General features: G+C 50.3%; 8 protein-coding genes across 8 annotated transcripts; all 8 read left to right on the top strand.

Moving 5' to 3' along the window:
* Positions 1-87: 87 nt before the first annotated feature.
* On the top strand, positions 88-6,543 carry TEOVI_000158200 (ATP-dependent RNA helicase, putative; the record flags this gene model as incomplete). Its single annotated transcript, XM_067224789.1, has 1 exon — positions 88-6,543. The coding sequence occupies one exon, from the start codon at positions 88-90 to the stop codon at positions 6,541-6,543; it is 6,456 nt and encodes a 2,151-aa protein (XP_067080890.1).
* Positions 6,544-7,056: 513 nt separating this feature from the next.
* TEOVI_000158100 (uncharacterized protein) lies at positions 7,057-7,734 on the top strand (the record flags this gene model as incomplete). Its single annotated transcript, XM_067224788.1, has 1 exon — positions 7,057-7,734. One exon carries the CDS (start codon positions 7,057-7,059, stop codon positions 7,732-7,734), a length of 678 nt encoding a protein of 225 aa, XP_067080889.1.
* A 207-nt stretch (positions 7,735-7,941) lies between these two features.
* TEOVI_000158000 (Protein of unknown function (DUF1014), putative) lies at positions 7,942-8,715 on the top strand (the record flags this gene model as incomplete). Its single annotated transcript, XM_067224787.1, has 1 exon — positions 7,942-8,715. One exon carries the CDS (start codon positions 7,942-7,944, stop codon positions 8,713-8,715), a length of 774 nt encoding a protein of 257 aa, XP_067080888.1.
* A 1,154-nt stretch (positions 8,716-9,869) lies between these two features.
* Positions 9,870-11,570, top strand: TEOVI_000157900 (uncharacterized protein; the record flags this gene model as incomplete). The annotated part of the gene is made up of 1 exon (XM_067224786.1): positions 9,870-11,570. One exon carries the CDS (start codon positions 9,870-9,872, stop codon positions 11,568-11,570), a length of 1,701 nt encoding a protein of 566 aa, XP_067080887.1.
* Positions 11,571-12,298: 728 nt separating this feature from the next.
* Positions 12,299-14,971, top strand: TEOVI_000157800 (uncharacterized protein; the record flags this gene model as incomplete). The annotated part of the gene is made up of 1 exon (XM_067224785.1): positions 12,299-14,971. The coding sequence occupies one exon, from the start codon at positions 12,299-12,301 to the stop codon at positions 14,969-14,971; it is 2,673 nt and encodes an 890-aa protein (XP_067080886.1).
* A 734-nt stretch (positions 14,972-15,705) lies between these two features.
* Positions 15,706-16,275, top strand: TEOVI_000157700 (uncharacterized protein; the record flags this gene model as incomplete). Its single annotated transcript, XM_067224784.1, has 1 exon — positions 15,706-16,275. One exon carries the CDS (start codon positions 15,706-15,708, stop codon positions 16,273-16,275), a length of 570 nt encoding a protein of 189 aa, XP_067080885.1.
* A 629-nt stretch (positions 16,276-16,904) lies between these two features.
* Positions 16,905-18,332, top strand: TEOVI_000157600 (putative ACR, COG1678, putative; the record flags this gene model as incomplete). The annotated part of the gene is made up of 1 exon (XM_067224783.1): positions 16,905-18,332. One exon carries the CDS (start codon positions 16,905-16,907, stop codon positions 18,330-18,332), a length of 1,428 nt encoding a protein of 475 aa, XP_067080884.1.
* Positions 18,333-18,678: 346 nt separating this feature from the next.
* On the top strand, positions 18,679-19,026 carry TEOVI_000157500 (uncharacterized protein; the record flags this gene model as incomplete). The annotated part of the gene is made up of 1 exon (XM_067224782.1): positions 18,679-19,026. The coding sequence occupies one exon, from the start codon at positions 18,679-18,681 to the stop codon at positions 19,024-19,026; it is 348 nt and encodes a 115-aa protein (XP_067080883.1).
* Between the last annotated feature and the right edge of the window lie 309 nt (positions 19,027-19,335).

Here is a 19,335-nt window from a genome sequence, read left to right as displayed (position 1 = left end):
GGAAAACATCTTTCTTTAAGGTTTTTTTTTGGGGGCACCTCATTAGCTGCTCACGCACGCCTCTGTCAGGCCGACAGGCGGGAGAGCATGTCCCACCGCGGCTCGTGCATGCAATGTGGGTCATTCGACGAGGGGGCTGAAGATCCACGCGACAGACAGTGGTATTGTAACACCTGTTGGGCGGCTTATAACGACAGCAGAAAGAAGGGCCGATGGGAAAACAGAGAGGGATGTGACGATAGGCGCAACAACATTGGAGCAAACCATAGGAGACGTAACCCTAATGCCGGTAGCCGAGGCGCCACGGAAACTGCTGGGGCTAAGGGCGGGTCTAAAGCTGTGGACAAGCAACATCGAAACAAGGCAGAGGAACCTGAACGGAAGGGCTCCGCAGCGTCACCGAGCTGGTATCATAGTGCTCAAGATGCTGTCCGGCGGTTGGAAAGCGTGCTTGGGAGTTTTGCACCATTTCGTCAGGACTATCGTCACCATCTCATGCCTGACGCAACGAGTCTTTTAGATGATTTACAGATGCTACAGGTAGCTGAGAAATCATCCTTCAGTAACCGCGAAGGTGAGGTACGTCGACAACATACGTGCTCATTTGTTGGGCAGTTTATGCAGCGACATCAATCAATAACAGTGATTGCGCATACGGGAGAGCCTCTTTCCCCCCGTGGCAATCGTGTTGGTGGAGTGAGCCGCTCTGCGTACCTGGAGAATAATAAAGTATCGCTGGATTTGTTGTTATCAAGTGTCGATGACATTGTGTCCCAGGTGTACGTTCGTTTCGACGAGGACATGACACGGATTATCCTTAATGCGCTTGACAGAGTGACGGCTTGCGAAACGCAGAAGCAGCGGGATGCGGTCCGAGTGCGTGCTATAGAAGAACTGTTGCAGGTGCTCGGCGTGGAGCACTGTGAGTTGATTCAGTGCGTGATGCACCGTCCACGCGACATCTTCCTACGTCTTTTAGAGGAGTTCTGTACTCTCGACGGAGGGAACGATGGTGGTACTACCGGTGATTCGGCGGCTCCAGACCACCGTGGCCTCACAGTACGTTTTGTGAAAACAGCAAAACAGCGTTCGGTGTTGCGAGAGGCTGAGTTTGACCGTCGTGGTAGTGCGGACGAACAGTGGCTTGCTCACATGACACAGCGTTACCGACAACTCGTACGTGAATCGGAGCTGGACGAGTTTTTCAAGCGTGATTTAAGCATTAACGGGTCTTGCCCTTCCTTTGCCTCTGGTGCCACGGTTCTCCAGAAAGAAGATCACATTCGGGTCCACGTGCCGCCACCAGAGCGCAAGGTGCTACCAGAGGAGGATCGTGTTTGCATTGCTACATCGCTTCCGGAGTGGACTCACGCGGCATTTTTGAATATCACCCATCTTAATACCATACAGACCTCCCTGTTTAGGACCGCCTTTCACACATCGCAAAACATGCTCGTGTGCGCACCTACGGGGGCTGGTAAAACCGTCTGCGGGCTACTGGTGATGTTACGCTGCATTGAAGAACAACGTGTTGACGGTGTGTTGGATCGAAACTTCAAGATAATTTTCATCGCCCCCATGAAGGCCCTTGCGCAGGAAATGGTGGAAAACTTCTCCCGTCGACTGGCTCCTTTTGCGATGGAGGTTCGTGAACTTACGGGTGACATGCAACTTACGAAGCGGGAACTCGCGCAAACTCAGGTGATTGTAACAACCCCGGAGAAGTGGGATGTCATCACGAGGAAGCAGGCTAACGAGGAGCTCACTACGCAAGTGAGGCTTATTATCATTGACGAAATACATCTGCTGAACGAGGACCGTGGGCCGGTGCTAGAGGCTATTGTTGCTCGCACGCTTCGCCAAGGCGAGCTCGCTTCAGAGCAGAAACACCGTACCCGTCTAGTCGGCCTTTCCGCAACGTTACCGAACTATAAGGACGTAGCAAATTTTTTGCGAGTGGATCTTGCCGAGGGATTAAAGGTGTTTGGGGCAGAGTACCGGCCCGTGCCGTTGGAGCAGTCTTTCATCGGTCTTCGTATGGGTTTAAAGGACAAGGAACGCCGTATGGACCAACTTGCCTACGAGGAAGTCGTCCGCAACGTACGGGAGGGTCATCAGGTTATGGTTTTCGTGCACTCACGCAAGCAAACTGTTGCACTGGCTCGCTTTTTTATGGAGGAGGCAAATGTTCGTGGACATGAGGCCCTCTTTAAACAGGACGAAACGGTACCCAAAGAGGCACAGAAGCTGGGTTGCAGCCTGCAGGGGAGAGATCTTTCTAATCTTTTTGCCGCGGGGTTTGGTGCTCATCACGCTGGTCTAATCCGTTACGATCGCACGTCCACGGAAAACTTGTTTCGTAAGGGGTTTATAAGGGTGCTTGTATGCACCAGCACGCTTGCTTGGGGAGTGAACCTGCCTGCCCACTCGGTGATGATTCGGGGAACTCATATCTACGACCCGAAGCGCGGTGGTCTTGTGTCCATGTCGGTGCTTGACGTAATGCAAATATTTGGCCGAGCGGGGAGACCGCAGTATGATACTAGTGGTCACGGTACCATCATATCAGATGAGAAGGAGGTTGGTCGCTATCTCCGTTTACTAGCTTGCGCCCTGCCCATAGAAAGCAAGTTGCAGGAAGGGTTGTGTGATCACCTCAATGCGGAGATACACGCCGGGACGATATCATCCATTGTGGAGGGTTCCGGATGGTTGGAATACACGTATTTGTGGCAGCGCCTACGGGTAAATCCGCTGATGTACGGTTTGAAGGTATCGGATGTGCGGCAGGACCCAAAGTTGAAGAAAATACGCTATGAAATTGTCAGCAAGGCAGCTGAAGAGTTGGCGGATGCCGGTATGATACGCTACAACCCCCAAACAGGTGCTGTGGACACCACCGATTTGGGGCGTATCGCGAGCCATTATTACATCTCTTACAAATCTATCGCTACGTTTAACACAAAAATGCGGCGACCGGATGAGTCATGGATTGACAGCCTTGATCTTGGAGCTGCAATGAACGTCGTAGCGTGTGCTGATGAATTTTCTCAGCTGCGTGTCCGCCAAGAAGAGCTCGATGAACTCAAGAAATTGCACGCTTTACTGCCTAGACAGGTGCAACACTACGGTATTGTGGGTGAAAGTGCCGACGAAACATCTGTAGAGTGGAAGGTAACGACACTCATGAAGTCTTACATTAGTCGCATCAATGTTGACATGCATTCCCTTGCATCCGATGTGAATTATGTTGTACAGAATGCTCCTCGCATATCACGATCTCTATTCGAGATCGAAATGCAGCGCGGCCATCCACTCACAACTGCCGTTTTCCTTTCGCTGTGCAAGTGCTTGGAGCAACGTCGCTGGGAGTTTGAGCACCCTCTTTTGCAGTTTGGCGTGGACATGACAGATGCTGTTTACCGAAATATTGAAAAGAAGCGGCCCAGTATGTCCCTTCTCCAGGAAATGTCAGCAAGTGACATAGGTTCTCTGGTTCAGAATCAGCGTTTTGGTGATGTGATTGCTCGACTCGTTGCTTCCTTCCCCACAATCTCACTTGCGGTTGACATTCAACCCATTACATGTACTATTCTCCGTGTTAAGGTGACAATCTCTGCAACGTTCTCGTGGAATAGTCGATATCACGGCTCCGTGGAACCATTTTGGTTACTGGTTGAAGATCAGGACAACCACTTCATTTTCCATCACGAGCTTATCTCGTTAAAACGTAAAGAGGTGGAGGCTGGCCTGCCACAGGTCGTGAATCTCTCTGTTCCAATCGTAGCCGAGTATGATATGTATTCCGTTCGGCTTTACAGCGACCGGTGGCTCGGTTCTCAGGAGGAATACTCCTTTTCTATTGGCCATCTGCACCTACCTGATGACTCTCAGAAAACGACACCCCTGCTTCCTCTTGCGCCGCTTCGCCGTGAGGTGATACCGGAGAAGTACCATACCATCTATGAGAGTTTCCGGGAGTTTAACCCTGTACAGACGCAAGTGTTTCACGCCATGTATCACACCGACAGCAGCATCTTCCTTGGAGCTCCAACCGGAAGCGGAAAGACTATTGCTGCTGAAATGTCTATACTACGCCTTTTCGAGAAATATCCAGTAGGATCTAAGGTTGTGTACATAGCGCCGCTTAAGGCGCTGGTAAAAGAGCGGGTGAAGGACTGGATGGCCCGTTTTTCTCGGCGCTTGGGCCGGCGTGTCTTGGAATTATCTGGCGATGTTACACCTGATATCACTGCACTTGTGCAGGCAGACATACTGTGCACAACTCCAGAGAAATGGGACGGGCTTTCACGGAGTTGGCAGGTAAGGCGCTACGTCACAGCAGTGCGGCTTGTAATTTTTGATGAAATACACATGCTTGGGTCCGACCGTGGTCCTATTCTTGAAGTGATTGTAAGTCGTATGCGCTTTATTGGTTGGCATCGCAATGCTCCTATTCGTCTCATTGGCCTTTCTACTGCTGTCGCTAATCCCGCAGATCTTACTTCGTGGTTGGGCGTTTCGCACAAGTGGGCAGTGTTCAACTTCGACCCGTCGGTGAGGCCGGTGCCCATGCGGGTACATATTGCGGGGTATCATGGCAGGAATTACTGTCCTCGAATGGCGGCTATGAATAAGCCTGTTTACAACGCCATCTGCGAGAAGAGCCCAAACAAGCCCGTCATTGTTTTTGTTTCCTCTCGTCGGCAAACGAGGCTTACGGCAATGGCACTAATCGGTTTTCTGGTGATGGAACAGAATACTGCCAAGTTTGTACGTATGGATGTGGAAGAGGTCAACGCGTACGTGGCAAAAGTAAGCGACCCATACGTAAAGCACTGCATGCAGTTTGGCGTTGGTGTGCACCACGCCGGTTTGCTGGAGGGTGATCGCACGGTGGTGGAGTCTGCTTTTCTCAAGGGCAAGCTGCAGGTTCTAGTGGCAACCTCCACACTTGCGTGGGGAGTCAACTTCCCCGCACATATGGTGGTTGTGAAGGGTACGGAGTATTATGACGGGAAGACAAAAACATATGTGGACTTCCCAATTACTGACGTACTACAGATGATTGGCCGTGCGGGAAGGCCTCAGTTCGATACGGAGGGTGTGGCGCAGGTGCTTTGTCACGAGCCGAAGAAGGGTTTCTACCGAAAATTTCTCTACGACCCTTTCCCAGTTGAGAGCGCACTTCACAGACAACTACACACTCACATCAATGCTGAAATCGTGTCAGGAACGATTAAGACCCGGCAAGACGCTGTAGACTACTTGACGTGGACCTATATGTTTCGTCGTATCGTGAAGAATCCGTCGTATTATGGACTTTCGGATCGGTCACCAGCGTCGGTAACGATCTTTATGTCCACCCTTGTCGCCAATGTTCTTGACGAACTTGAACAGTGTGGATGTATCGAGCATTGCCAAAGCGATGGGTGCGACGCAGATGCTGATCCCAATGCGTTGACTTACACTGTGCTTGGCAAGCTGTGTTCTTACTACTATCTTTCACATAAAACAGTTTATTACTTCGATACAAATATCAATGAAAATAGCACCCACGTGGATGTCCTGAAGGCACTATGTGAAGCGGATGAGTTTGAAGAACTTCCCGTGAGGCACAATGAAGACAAACTGAATCTTACTTTGAGCCAAGCCCTTCCACTCCCCATCAAAGCAAACAATGCGGACTCTCCGCACGTGAAAGCGTTTCTTCTCTTCCAGGCTCACTTTGAGCGTTGCAACCTGCCAATATCCGACTACTACACCGATCAAAAATCGACCCTCGACAACGCCATGCGTGTTGTGCAGGCGATGGTTGACATAACAGCAAATAATGGCCACTTACACACGTCGCTCCGCTGTATGTCTCTCTTACAGTGTATTGTGCAAGGATTGTGGTGGCACTCCAACACACTGTTGCAGATACCTCACGTGACCGACACGATGCTTCCTATTATTGCGGAGCACTGTGCCGGACTCCATCACGTATCACAATTGGTGAACAGTCCACTGTCGGCCCTTACGAAACTCCATGAGACCTTGTGCGACCACTGTGGTCTTGGGGACAAGGAGGTCCGCGAAGCGATGGAGGCGGTGCGCAGCTTTCCATTGATCGATGTGCATATACGCCTGTCTCGTACGGTCGTTGATGATGGTCACGCAACTGAAGAGGTGATGGTCAAGAGAGGTGATGGGATGGACGATGACGAAGAGGGGGATGGTTATGAGCTGACGGCGTACCTCACAAGGCTTTCCACGCCTATTCGGCATGTTGTCGCACCCCACTTTACTAAATCGAAGGATGAGCAGTACTGGTTGGTTATTGGAAGTGAGCATACAGGAGAGTTGATTGCTATGAAGCGTGTGGGCCGCTTGATGGGTAATGCCACAACAGCGACAACACTTCGATTTGATTGGGACGACGATTGGACCTCTTTTGCAGAAAACGGCTCGGTGCCCCTTAGTCTGTACGTTGTATGTGATTCCTACGTTGGGCTAGATCAGCAGTACAACTTTAGGGTCTCGGTCCCATCTCGCGAGTGAGTCAGCGTGCGCTGTTAAGGTGGTCGTGTGTGTGTGTGGGGGGGGGTGGAGTGGAAAATAGGGGAGCGAAATTCCGAAATCAGCATTGCAGTATGGTGTGTTAGGAGATACCAGTTCCTATGCTCCCCTGTTTAAATGCTTCAGTGCTACCGGAGCTGGTGCTATATGCAGTGATATCAGCGACGACTTGGGTTCCAGGTGGGAATTACGCGCGTACGTGTGTGGCTAAGTCTTTACAGGTATATGGACGTGCATGCGCCCGGTGCTATCGTCGTTACTTCGGGCACTTATCTTTGTTCTGCGTATTGCAGTTGTTGTTGGCGACCATTTGCGTAAGAGGGAGAGGTTCAACGCTTTTCTCTGCTTGCATCCCACCGCTTTTGAGGAAAAATTAGTTGACAGGATATCACTTAACTGTGTGCACACACTCGTTCAAAGGAGAGCGTGTTTACATGTCTTCGATTCTGTTCTATTCTTTTTTCTTTGTTTGCAAAGCTGGCGTCAGTGCTTTACATGAATGTTCCCGTAAAGCTTAGCGGCCGATGTTACTGGGGAAAGCCAAGTGGGTTTGCAGGCTCACTTGTGTATATGCCCTTGACGGGAAGTGAGGACAGCACAAACCACTGCGGTACCCCGCTAACTTTTCTCGGCAATAGTTACTATGAACGGCGCTTTGGAAGGAAGTTACCTGCATCGTGTGTTGCCTCACTTCCGCCTCTCTACCCTGGTGATGTTGTTGTAAAGAGTACTTCCGCCACGCCAGCCTCTTTTCGTTCGCGTCGTCTTGTTGATGTGACTGGAATACAGACAAGTTTTTTTGACGCCTCGGAGCGGAATCGCAGCGCTCACCGCAGAGTTGATGACGTGATTCAGTCCATGCATCTGTACGATGGCCACGAGGTGCCGGAATTGCACCGTGGAAGCGCTGCCGTGGGGAAGGTGATGGTGTTCTGTGCGTACCCAACGGGTACTACAGCCCGGTCTCCTTTAACTCCCTCTTCATTAGTTATACTTGAAAACGCAGCAGCGTCGCTTCTAAATCGGCGCTCCTCACTGTACCACAGTGATTCAGATGGAGTTCAGCTCGTGCGTGTCATAGCGGAGAGCTGTCGTGCGGCTGCAGCCCAAGGACTCTATCTTCGACCTGTAGTACACGACGGTTGTGTGCTTGCAGTGCGTTTGCACCGTTAAAATGGGGGAGCGTGCGCACATCCCCGTATGGTGGGCGTGCCACTGCTGATCGCGTTGATTTTTCATTGCGTGCTGTCACGTGTTTGGCCTTCGATACTCACCTCTTACTGTGTTTCTTTTGTGCTTTGTAATTATCGAGCCCTTTTGCACAGTCTTTTCCATCTCTTTGATGATGCATCCTTCAGACGAAAGTATTGGATATTCATCATGCCGAGCGGAGCAAAGGCTAACAAATTTATGAACCGCCACGCTGTGGAGGCCCGTGAGCGTGAACAAGAGCGCAGCGCCCAAATTAAAGCAAAAAAGCGACAGGAAGAGGAGGATGCGCTGTGGGCTGAAAGTGATGCCAAAGCACTGAAGAAGCAGGCAAAACAACGTGAGGCTGAGGAGAAGGCTCAGCGCCAAGCGGAGCAGCGTGCGCTCAAAAAAGAGTTACTTCTACAGGAGGAACAGGAACTCAGTGCAAAAGTGCCACAGAAGGTTTCACGGCGCCAGATGCAAAAGGACCTGTCGAAGATGCTCGCAGATTACGATAGGAAAAAGCAGGTGGAACCAAGGGAGAACCAAAGTCAACTTGCGGCTGGAGGCGCCGGCGACCCTTCAGCGGGGAATTTGAAGAAACCAGGAGACTGGAGCAAAGGTGGTGCGGTCGCTGAGGGTCCCTTGAATGAAGCTCTCTCGGCTCTGCAACTCCGGAATCCGGGGGAACAGGTGGTGCCCGAGGACCGTCATATTGGCAAGCGCGCTCGCGTCCTTTACCGGCTATTCTGTGAGGAACAACTTCCCAGGTTACGAGAGGAGCGACCTGGTTTGAGACGTTCGCAGTACAACGATTTACTGTGGGAGATGTGGCAGAAGGATCCATCGAACCCGTTTGTGCAACGCAACGAGAGGCGTTCCGCTGACCGACTTGAGCAGGAGCGGCGCTGGATTGAGGGTGATGACGATGAGGAGGGCGAAGAAGAGGATAGTGGTCAGTAAACGCGACACTGTTAAGGTAAACCGAGCTGGTTGCTCCTTTTTTTTTGGGGGGGTTGATATCCATTAGTGTAATGTAGTGGGATCCTGACGACCCGTGACACATCATTGTAGTGCCATAGGGTTCCGTAATGTGCTCACGAGGAAGAAGGGTAGGTGTCACCACCCCCGTCGGGATACTGAAATGGTGTTTGCAATGGTCCCAGGGCAACATGGTTAAAAGATTAACGCATTGCGATACCTCCTATGGTAAATAAGGTTCTCTGACAGCCTTGGAACCCACTGGCACAGGCTCCGACGAAAGGCGCTTATTGTTTCCATACCTTCATCGTAAGAATTACGGAAAACGAATTAGGTAGTAACACAGCCACCGGTGCAGATCCCGTTCATGGCAGAAGGTGACGGCCTCCACACTGGAAGTGGGGCAGCGGCATTTAAGGAAAAAACCGTGGAGGGAGAGGCGGGGAAGAAGAAATGTATAAGGCGGGTGTGGCGTGAGTGCGAGCAGCTGAAAAGAGGGGGTAACAAGTGTTACATACTTTTTTTAAAAATCAACTTTAGCCTTCTCGTTCTTTTAATTGTTGTTCTCATGTCCTAGGGGAGCTCTTCCCTCGATACGACTACGTTTTTTTTTTTTTACATCCACTTTTGGGAATATGGATCAGTTCACTTATTTTACTGCCGCAAAAGAATACTTGAAAAAGGAGCATGACCACTTCTCCTTTTTCCCTTCCCCTTTGCATGTGTTCCCTAGTGGTTCCCTGCATCCGTTGTCTTGCTTTGTTTTCCCACCCTTTCTTCCTCTTGCGTCCATTTTCCCGACTTCTCCTTTTGCTTGATGGTGCCACGCTTTCGCGCGTCAATTCTTTATTATTTGCGCCTGAATTACGAGGTGTGTGGTAGTGTGCGTAGGAATTCTACAAAAGCAGTTTGTGGTGGTTGCACCCATTGTGTTGGTGCGAGAAAGATTCTACCTTTTTTCAGTTAGGTCTCTCCCTTTTGGATCTGTAAAGGAGGGCGCGGAAGCGGTGCTTCAAAGGGGAGAAAACACGTATTTGAGTCACGCAAAAGCGAAAGCAGAACAATAGCAGGGGAGCTTCACGGGTTAAGAAGGAAATAGGAGTGGTAGAAAGCTTGTGAATTCTGTTAACAAGACAATGCAGTCTAGAGTATCCCCGGGTTCGGGGCGGCGGAATCGACTCTCCACGCCGGAGGCTCCGCAGCGCACCAATGCAGTTCCAAGCGGCGATACTGTTATCTCCACTTTTGCCAACGTTGATCTGCGTGTTGCTAAGGCGGCAATGAATGATTACGCCCGCAGCTGTGAGGTTATGGCCCGAGAGAATGAGCAGCTACGGTTGGAATTGCAGAGGCAGGAAGAGGAGTCTATCAAGGTGGTGGAGCACCTCAAGGAAAAGTTGGAAGAGGCACGGAATACTGTGATGGAGCAACAGAATGAAATAAACCGACTCCAACACGAGGGTAATGAAGCTACGGAGGCTGTTCGGAGGCAATATACTCAGATGTTGGGTGAGCGCGACGAACAGGTTGCTCAGTATGCAGCACTAACGCAGCGATTACAGACTGAGATGCGGGCCTGTGCACGGAGCATACACCTTCGCGAAGAGAGCCGCTTGGAGGTACAGCGGCTGCGTGACCAAATAGAAGAAATGACCGCTCGGCACGAAAGCGAACTTTCAGCTCTCCGGTTTCAGACAGTCGACCGAAAAATGCGACTACTTGCACTTGAGGAGACGATGCGTGAGTCCCATCAGGCGCGTGTGGAACATGAATCTTCGCTGCTGTTGGAGAAGAAATCTCATGAACTTTTGAAGAACTACAGGGAACTGCAGGAGGAGCGCACCCGTCTCGTCAAGGATATTGACGAGTTGATGCAGTTGACAACGATGAAAGCTGCAGAGTTTGTGGACGAGCGGAGAAAAGGGGACTTGCATCAGCACGCATGTGAGGAGGCTCTTCGGCGCATTGCTAATAGCAACAAACGTTCATGTGAAATGCAAATGAAGACACAGCGGTTGGAACAGCACGTGAAGGAGCTTTTGCAGGAGAAGAAATCGCTTCGTGAAGAGCTTTCCCGCCAGTATGAGGGGAAAATTCAGGCGCTGGAAAAGGCACTTGCGGAGACACAGAGCTCGCTGCGATGCCACCGAACCGAGCTGCAGCGGATGAGGTATGCTGCGTCAAAAATTGTAGAACAGAGGTCTGACTTGGAAAAATTTTTCTATGTTGCGTTAAATGATGTGCGCAAGATGCGTACAAAGTCTTCGAAAAATAGGGGGAACACGCCACATTCAACAAGCCACACGTCGCCAAGTATGTCGCTGCATTCTAACTCGACGCTGAAACAGTGCGCTAGTTTTAGCTCTAAACTTCCGCAACTGTCCCCACCTCAAAAGGCACAGCAAGCGGAGCCAAACCTAAGTTCACGGAACTCAGCGGTTTTGTCTGCATCCACAGGAGAGACTAGATTGCAGCCACATAGTCCGTGCGTTCCTGCACCCCCACCTCCTGTTCAGGAGGTTTGCGCATCCGCTACTTCAGCCGCTGGGAAGCAGGCCCGACAGGAAAGACCTGCGCCTCTGCGGCGTGCCCATAGTAATGGTATCAAGCCAACGCAGGACGCACCCGTTAGAGGTACTGTAGAGAACGTGGATAGCAGATTACACATAAACCTCGGCGAAGACGGTAAGGGGGTGTATTTGAACGACCTGTCGTGGGATGATAAGGAAAAGATAATAAAAGCGTTGCTCTTCTTTATCAATCAGACATGTTATCAGCCTTTGTCTAAGACCGGTGGTGAAAACGTCGATGAACCGGAGCCAGTCACAGCTAACTGACGCTTCCATCTCCCAGGAGACACCCACGTGAGTGAGTTTATAAAGTATTGTCGCTGCGTGGTCGCACCTTTGCATGCTATGAACGCCTTACTGCCGTTATATTTAGATGATGTTCCCTCACTCTGTTCACGCTTACGGTAGTGTGCTGAAGTGTTTGATGTGACATTTTTTCCCAAACTGCTTTGTACACTGCCTTTCGAGACACTCACTATTTTATTCCCCTTATTCTGTTTTTTGTTGTTTTCTGCGTCATGCTTTATTTTTGCTGCCGACTTATGTTCAAACAATCACTCATGGCATTTTAATCATCTGATCTTCTTCCAGTATCTTGCTGAAGGGCATCCCACACTGTCTGTGTGTGTGGATTTACACTGAATGACTTGAATGAAAGGAAATGTGTTGCATACGTACAAACAATATGAAATGTTGAATATGTGAGTATGTAGATATCGGTGTCCTCACCTCCATTAGTGGGCGTGTAATGGACAGTCTCGGGGGAGGACGGACGAGGAGGTTCGTTCTTTTTCACGGTATGAGGGCTTGCGACGTTATATTGGGGGCGTCACGGTGTACTTTTGTTGTGCTATGCTTTCCTAGAAGTTTTACTTCCGCAACACGGTTGCATGTTCACCTCCAGGTGTCTTCTATTTTTAAAGAATCTCTCCTCCTCTCTTTTATTTCTTCACATAGCTGTTTGTCTAGAGGTCCGCGGTTTGGTGGGACTGACGATGAACTTTGACGATCTCTTCGCGGATGACCTGAAATCGCTTGAAGCCGTGATGGCACAGATGCCGAAACCGTTAGCAAAGCAACCGAACCCTTCAGTCACCACACCTGTGCCAACGCTGGAGACATCCGCTGCTGCAGCAAGCGCTTCTTTTGTTGGAGAGGAGAATCGAGTTGGCAGAAGAGCTGGACGGCGGCAACAAGGGTCGGAGGTGGCGTCCCAATCCACAGCTGGTGCGAAAGCGGTGACGAAGGAATCCCTTCCATGGGAATTAGACGACGACCTGCCACAAACGTCAGCAACTAAAAGGGAAGAAGATTCTTTGTCATTTCTCGCCCCAACAGCTGGAAGGTGGCAGGCATCCCCAATGTCGACAACAGGAGCGGCGACGCGTGCTGAAGGGGGTGCGTCTCTACTAAGTGGCGTTGGAAACAATGATACATTGTATATCGACGATGATGACCCTTTGGCTTTTTTGGAGGGTCCTGTACCGTCTAGGCGGAAACCAACTACATCAACCTCCTCCGAGGCTCGAAAAGCACCAAAGTGGGGGGAGGAAGAGGGAGTTGTGGAGGTAAACAAAGAAGAAGCAAGACGGCGAGCTGAACAGCGGGATCTTCTGGCGTCGTTGGACGCGGTTGAAATCGAGCTCCGTGAGGTTCAGAGTAAAATAAACCTGCTTCAAATAAAGTCAGACACTGAACTAATAGAGCTGGAAACTGCGATTATCCAGAAGGAAATGCAGCTTGAATCAGGTGAGGTTTCTTTGGTTGCTGAACGGCAAACGTTGGAGGAACAGAACCGGAAACGCATTGAATCTCTTGAGGAGAATACCATACGTTTACTGAGACAGCAATCTGACGAGATAACTGTTGCAACAAGTGAAGTGTATCAAGGTCAGTTGAAATCGTTTGCAACCAGTATAGAAAACACTCAAGAAAGAATAAAGCGTATGCAGCAGCAGCGAGAGCTGTTGCTACAAAACCATAGATTCGATGAGGAGGGAATTTTAGTTGCCCTTACTGATGAAGAGGACAGAATGTCTGCTAGTAGCTATGCTAATGACAGCGAAAGTGAGGCGGGTGGTGGTACCAACATTGAGGTGAAAATATCTGCCGCCCTCCGTCTGTTTCAGCAGTGGAATAAGGAGAGACTCGCGTCAATTGCAGGTAGTGTTGTTGATTACTTGCATAAAGAAACCAATGAAGTGGCTCGTGAGGTACGACATAATCACACGCTGTCATATTTGCAGGACGCGACCGCGAGAAAGGAACTGCTGAATACCTTTTTCCGAGAGATGGCGTCGACATACCTCGATTTTTTCAACAACCGCGCCCAGCAGAGGTCCAAAAGAACCACAGAGGTACGCGATGGACTTCGGCAGGCGACTGAAAAACTTCGTGAACTTGCCAAACAGCGAATGGAATCTCGCATGAACGACATTTCAACAAAAGCCAATGAGGCTGCACGGAGATTTCAAAAATTAACGCTAGAAGCTATTGAATGTGCCGATCGCAAGGCTGCGGCAGTGAGGGCCAGCGACGACAGCGTTGCGCGGAGTCAATATGTGGAGCAACAGAGCCGTTGTGGGATGGAGCTGGGTTGTCTTGAGAAACTTCATAGCGCGGAGCTGGACACGTTGAGAGACCAGCTGGGCCGGCTGCGTGACTCCGAGAGCAAAACTTCAAGAAAAAAGGAAGAAATAAAAAATATATGCACATCCAGGGCCGATTTTGTCGTTGCATCCGTCAGGAAGTTGGAGAGTTCCATACGAGAACAACTTGAAGGTCAAAAATTATGGAACAAAACCCTTCGTTCTCAGGCGGAGGGTGTGATGTCCTTACTAATGGATGATATGCTTGATCTGCGCATGGGTATACAAGAGAAGGAGGCTGTTGTTTTGTCGCTTCTTGACGATACGCAGAGACGACAAAACGAGTTGAGCGGCACGCGGTTACGTTGTGGCGAGCTCCGCGAGCAAATCAGTGAGAAGCTACAAGAAGCTGTTCAGTGCGCGCGGCAGCACCACGTTTTACAGGAATCACGCGTAGCCAGCGTAGAGCTTACACGTACAGCGTGGGAACATGAACAAAGGGAACTGCTTCAGTGGGGTTTCGAGGAGCTTTCAGTTCAAGAATTGATCGGTGACTTTGCCGCTACCGGTATAGGTTCTGATCACGCGGGGGTTGGGCAGACCCAGCTTCCTGTCGCCTCAACTAACGTCTGTGTCCTACGAAACATTGCTAACAAGGGTCACACCCTCGCTACTCGCCTTGCGGCATTGCGCAGCCAACGGGACAATGTCTATAATGCTGTGGAGAAGGAGCGTGTGCGTGTCACAACGGCGCGGCGGGGAGTGGATGGGCGTTGGGTGAAGTTATTTGAGGAGTTGCTATCACTTATGTCAGAGCAGGAGAAGACGATGTCTCAGCAGCTGGATGCGGTGCTGTGCATAGCAAAATTGGAAGGGGCAAAATCAATCTTGCGTCACGATTTCGAGCTCTTGCAGCGGCGTCGTGGCGAGGTGCAGGAGCTAATGAAGCACCTTAAGCGGGAATTGGGGACTGTAGTGGAACGCAGATCGGAATTCGCCTTACTGCAGAAGGATCTCGAACAAAAGCAGGCCATACTTCTGCAGGGGAGCCGCCTCACTGCACAAGCCTTTGACCCGTAGATGTTACACGAAAGTGGGACGTTACGGCTACGGTTAGCACTGCCGTTAGTCCCAGTGGGAAGGACTCACCGTTCCGTACAAGTGAGGAGTTTGGGTTTATTAGGTGCGGTTTTGTGCTTTTTTCTAAAATAAATGGTGTGGACCACTGTACGGTACCACAATGTGGATAACGAAGACCTTTGCATTCAACTGGTGGTTATTTCTTTGTACAAGTATGTACCGGGTTTTGGTTGTGTGGCACCTCGGTAGCGTATGTTGTTAGGTGAATCTCGCGTGGGGTTCAGCCATAACTCATGTTTCGTTTGGTTTGCGCTAGTGTGCTGTGTTGCCTACGGAAAATTCACGATCGAGTTGCGGTGCCGTGGTGCCGCTGCGCTCCGTGTAGCAACCCACATTCCAAAGCGAATGAGAAAAAAGAAGCGCATCCATGTATGGGGGTGACTGATTGAGGAGGGTTCAACCGCAAACAAATCTGTCGAGTGATTTAGTGGTATTGGTGAGGAAGCACAACATGCTGTTACGGACGTGTATGAATTCATACGCTCTTTTTGTGATCAGTGGAAGTGAAATGTATTCTGTGTAATATTTTAAAAATGAAGCACATGGCTGTCTATGCTTGCTTCCGCGTTGCCCTTTAACTCGGTTAACCGTCACTCGTTCCCTTCCATCACCTACCTAATACCCACCCCGCTCTCTACCCACTATTGATACGAAAAGTTTATCGCAGTGACGCCATGGAGCAACCCTCCCAGATGAGCGTCAGCGCTCCGCCTGCGCCTTCCATTAAACGACCTGCAGCACCGAAGCTGACGTATGAGGAGGTGCGGCGAGCGGCACGGTTGTCCGTTCTTGAGGATTTCACCAGTCAACGGGATCATCGCCAACGTGTCGCCAGAGCAAGCGCTTTGGGAACTGATGTACATGTGATTCCTGCTGCTGCGGGGGGCCCGCTTTCGAAAGAGGGGTCCACGCGGCTACTAAAGGAGCACACAAGCGCCTCATGGAGCGTTTACTTGTATCAGTGGAGTATTTTTGGTCTAACCGGTGTTTCCTCCATATCTACTGCAATGGGATTCTACCTCACCATTTACCACAATCGCATGTTCCTTCCGGTGGGACCGATGATGGCTGTTGTGACATGGCGGCTTTGGAGCTCTTTGGAGTCAGCGTGGGAGGAGCAGCGGTTCATTGATAATGCCGCGAGCATACGCGAATCGCGTAAAGGCAATCCAATGAATTTAGTCGTTAAACGTGTAGTTGTAAACGATGAGGAAGCCGAGGAACCTGCGGAGGGCATGGTTTAGGTTCGTCGTGCAGATACGAGGGATCGTTATATTCCCCAAATCAGCAGGATTTTTATTGGCTTTTCAACATTTTGAATCAGGGTCTACGTGCTGTCCGTTGTTATGAAGGTGTATGTGCATGAGGTGCGCCCGCCAGAATTTAGTGTGTACTTCCTGCGTGGTCTCTTTTACTTTGTTTTTACTTGTTTTTTTCCTTTACCTCTTGCGACCTGATCAACAGCGTCAAAATAAATACATTCTGTTCTGGGCTCCGGGGATGGACACCGTACCGTTGGTGCTTCTTTTTGTTGATGGGGTGCCTTTGCTACGGTATCAAGAGCGAAAGAAGGGGATTGGGAGGGCGGGATTCTGCGGGTTATTCCACCTTTGCTACTTTATGTAGTCCCTTTCATCATCACATATTTTTTCCTTTTATGAAATGTGATCTGCTGGCGTTTCCAGCGGTTCTGCTCTTCTCTTTACTTATTGTGGCACGCGTACCTTTTCTCTTCGGCGTACTTCTCATCTGTTGTGGTCTTTTCGCTCCACTTGGCGTTTATGTCCCCACCGTGCAGAACTGCCAGGTTCCCTCTGCTCAAGTAGTGTAGGTGACTGGCGAGGTTGTGTGAGGAAAAGGACCAAGCAAAAGGATGGAGAAAATTGTTCGCACTGTATACAAGCAGTTGTACAAAAAGGCGTCGCAGGTGGAAAAGGATGTAGCGATGCGCACTGCACTCACATGTTCTCCACGTCGTGTATATGATCACCGCTGTGGAAAGTGGGTGCCTATGGATGTAGCGAAACTCTCTGGGTGGCATGAAACTCGTGTGTTTGTCGATGCACTCGTACGGCGGTTGAATGGTGGGAGGGAGTTCTTCATTCCTCTCGCCAATAACGGTGGTGGTGATGCGAACAACACTGGAATGGAAGCAAAGTCACCATCGATGGTGGACATTCTGCGACAAAGCTTTGAGAGCACACCGTTCACCTCAACGCAGATTGGCAATGCCTTTGCTGCGTTGAGGGAGTTGGCCAACGTGACTGATACGGCTGTGAAATACTCCAATTCTGTTGCACCACCCCCAGAGGAAGTGAGGTCCGTTCCCACGCCGAAGCTCACTGTGGTTAGTGCCGTTGAGGGAATGCATCACCTGTCGCTTACTAGAGGACTGTCCGAGGTTTTGGAGGGTGTCCCTTACGAAGATATGGGCGTGAGCCGGACTTCAGAGGAGGACGTACATACAGAGGGAAAGGCAGAAACGAAGGATACTTCCAGTGAGGAAGGTGTGATAAGCGAGGAGGAAAGTGACGATAGGAGCAGCAACAAGAAGGCTACCTTTGACACTCCAAAGAAAGCGCAGTTGCTGTTGGCACACCCACAGCTCTACGACTTTTTTCGTTATACCGTCATGATCGTCGTGCGTGTCACACCGAATGAATCGGCTGCGTTGGTGTTGAATAAGCCACTGGAGAACGATAAGGGTGCTTTGATGCCTGTCAGTATGACCATGAGGCTGAGCAGCGCCCATCCGCTTTTCGCCAAACATCTATGCAATCATACTGTGATGATTGGTGGGCCTGTGAGTCGTGGCTCCTTCGACTCTACTATGTTGTTACTTCACCGAATTCCTGATGTTGACGATGCCATTCCGTTATCCCACTCTTTATGGATCGATGGGAGTTATGACACTCTTCAACAAAAAATTGAGGATGGCACCGCAGACCCAAAAGATATTGTTGTGATCTGTGGTTTTAGTGGTTGGGGAGTTCAACAGTTGGAGGGGGAGCTGCAGTCTGGCACATGGGTGGCTGCAAGCGGGAGCACCGACGATCCGGCATTGGATAATTTTGTATTCACCATTGCACGCCTTGCGGGAACGCATGGTCCTTCACCAGTAGCCTCAGATCCGTCACCCACAGGGGAAGGTAATGAAGCACCGTCTGCTACGTCTATGGAAGAGAGGAATCGCTGGCGTCGTGCGTCACTGTGGGCGTGGGCATACAGTGCGTTGGGTCAGCCATTTGCCTCTATGGCCGGTAACCAAAAGCCTTTCATGCATGCACCACCAGATGCTTAGCGTCCTCGAAGGGAGGAAGTTTAGCGGAAAGCCATATGCGGTGCTAACTAATTACGTGGGGATAAGGGAAGTGAAGAAGGAATGAAGGGGAGGCCCGAGGTATAGTGGGAGCGGGGGAAACCGCTTATGTATGCTCCTCCTAGAAGGAGAGATGAATGAGGTTGCCCACTAACACGAAGAGGGAGAAGTTGGGAAGGTCAGTTATGTGTAACAGCATATATTTAGTTGACGGACGCGAGTTCTGCTCGGAGCATGGGATGGGTGTGGGGGGCCGGATTTTATTGACAAAATCATCACACATGTGCACATTTCCCCCGGTTGATGGGGAGGGGTAAAGAAAGTGAGGATGACTGGTTTATTGATATTGTGGGATACTGGCTACGTAACAGCGTTAACTTTTTCTCTTTTCACACATTCACACTTTGTTGTTCACGGTGAGAGACGGGGTTGGACAACGGCCACGGCAGATGATATGGAGATGTGGGATGGTGTGGTTGTTGGATTTGAAGGTTCTGCAAGCGACAGGGAAGCTGTAAGTGAAGGGCGGGGAGATGTTACCTGCCCCGCTACCTCTACATGCGTGTGCACGTTTCTGTGCTTGATTTTTTTCTACTTTCTGGTTATTTGCATTACACTCTTGCTGATTATCCAACATTCTCTTTTACCTCCTCGTCTTAAACTGTTGTTTTATTAAACAACGTGTACAATGATGGTAGTGCCTGTGTGCGTGTTCGGAACTTCCCCACCCTAATTGTCACTTTGGGTAAGCAGACCAGACAATGGGCGTAGACCTCACCGGAGTGCAGAAGAAGAAGCGGGTGGTACGCCACCACACCTACTCGACGAACCCGTACATAAAGCTCCTCATCAAGCTGTACAAGTTCCTTGGGAAGCGTACCAATTCCCCATTCAATAAACTTATCCACAAGCGTCTGCTGAAGAGCCGTAACAACCGTGCGCCCATTTCACTCAGCCGCATTGCTGTCTGCATGAGGCGCCGCAC

The sequence above is a fragment of the Trypanosoma equiperdum genome (assembly GCF_001457755.1).
Source record: "Trypanosoma equiperdum strain OVI genome assembly, contig: ctg_388, whole genome shotgun sequence".
Taxonomy (NCBI): domain Eukaryota; phylum Euglenozoa; class Kinetoplastea; order Trypanosomatida; family Trypanosomatidae; genus Trypanosoma; species Trypanosoma equiperdum.
The sequence above is the reverse complement of the archived record's forward strand: the minus strand, read 5'-3'. Positions and strand labels throughout refer to the sequence as shown.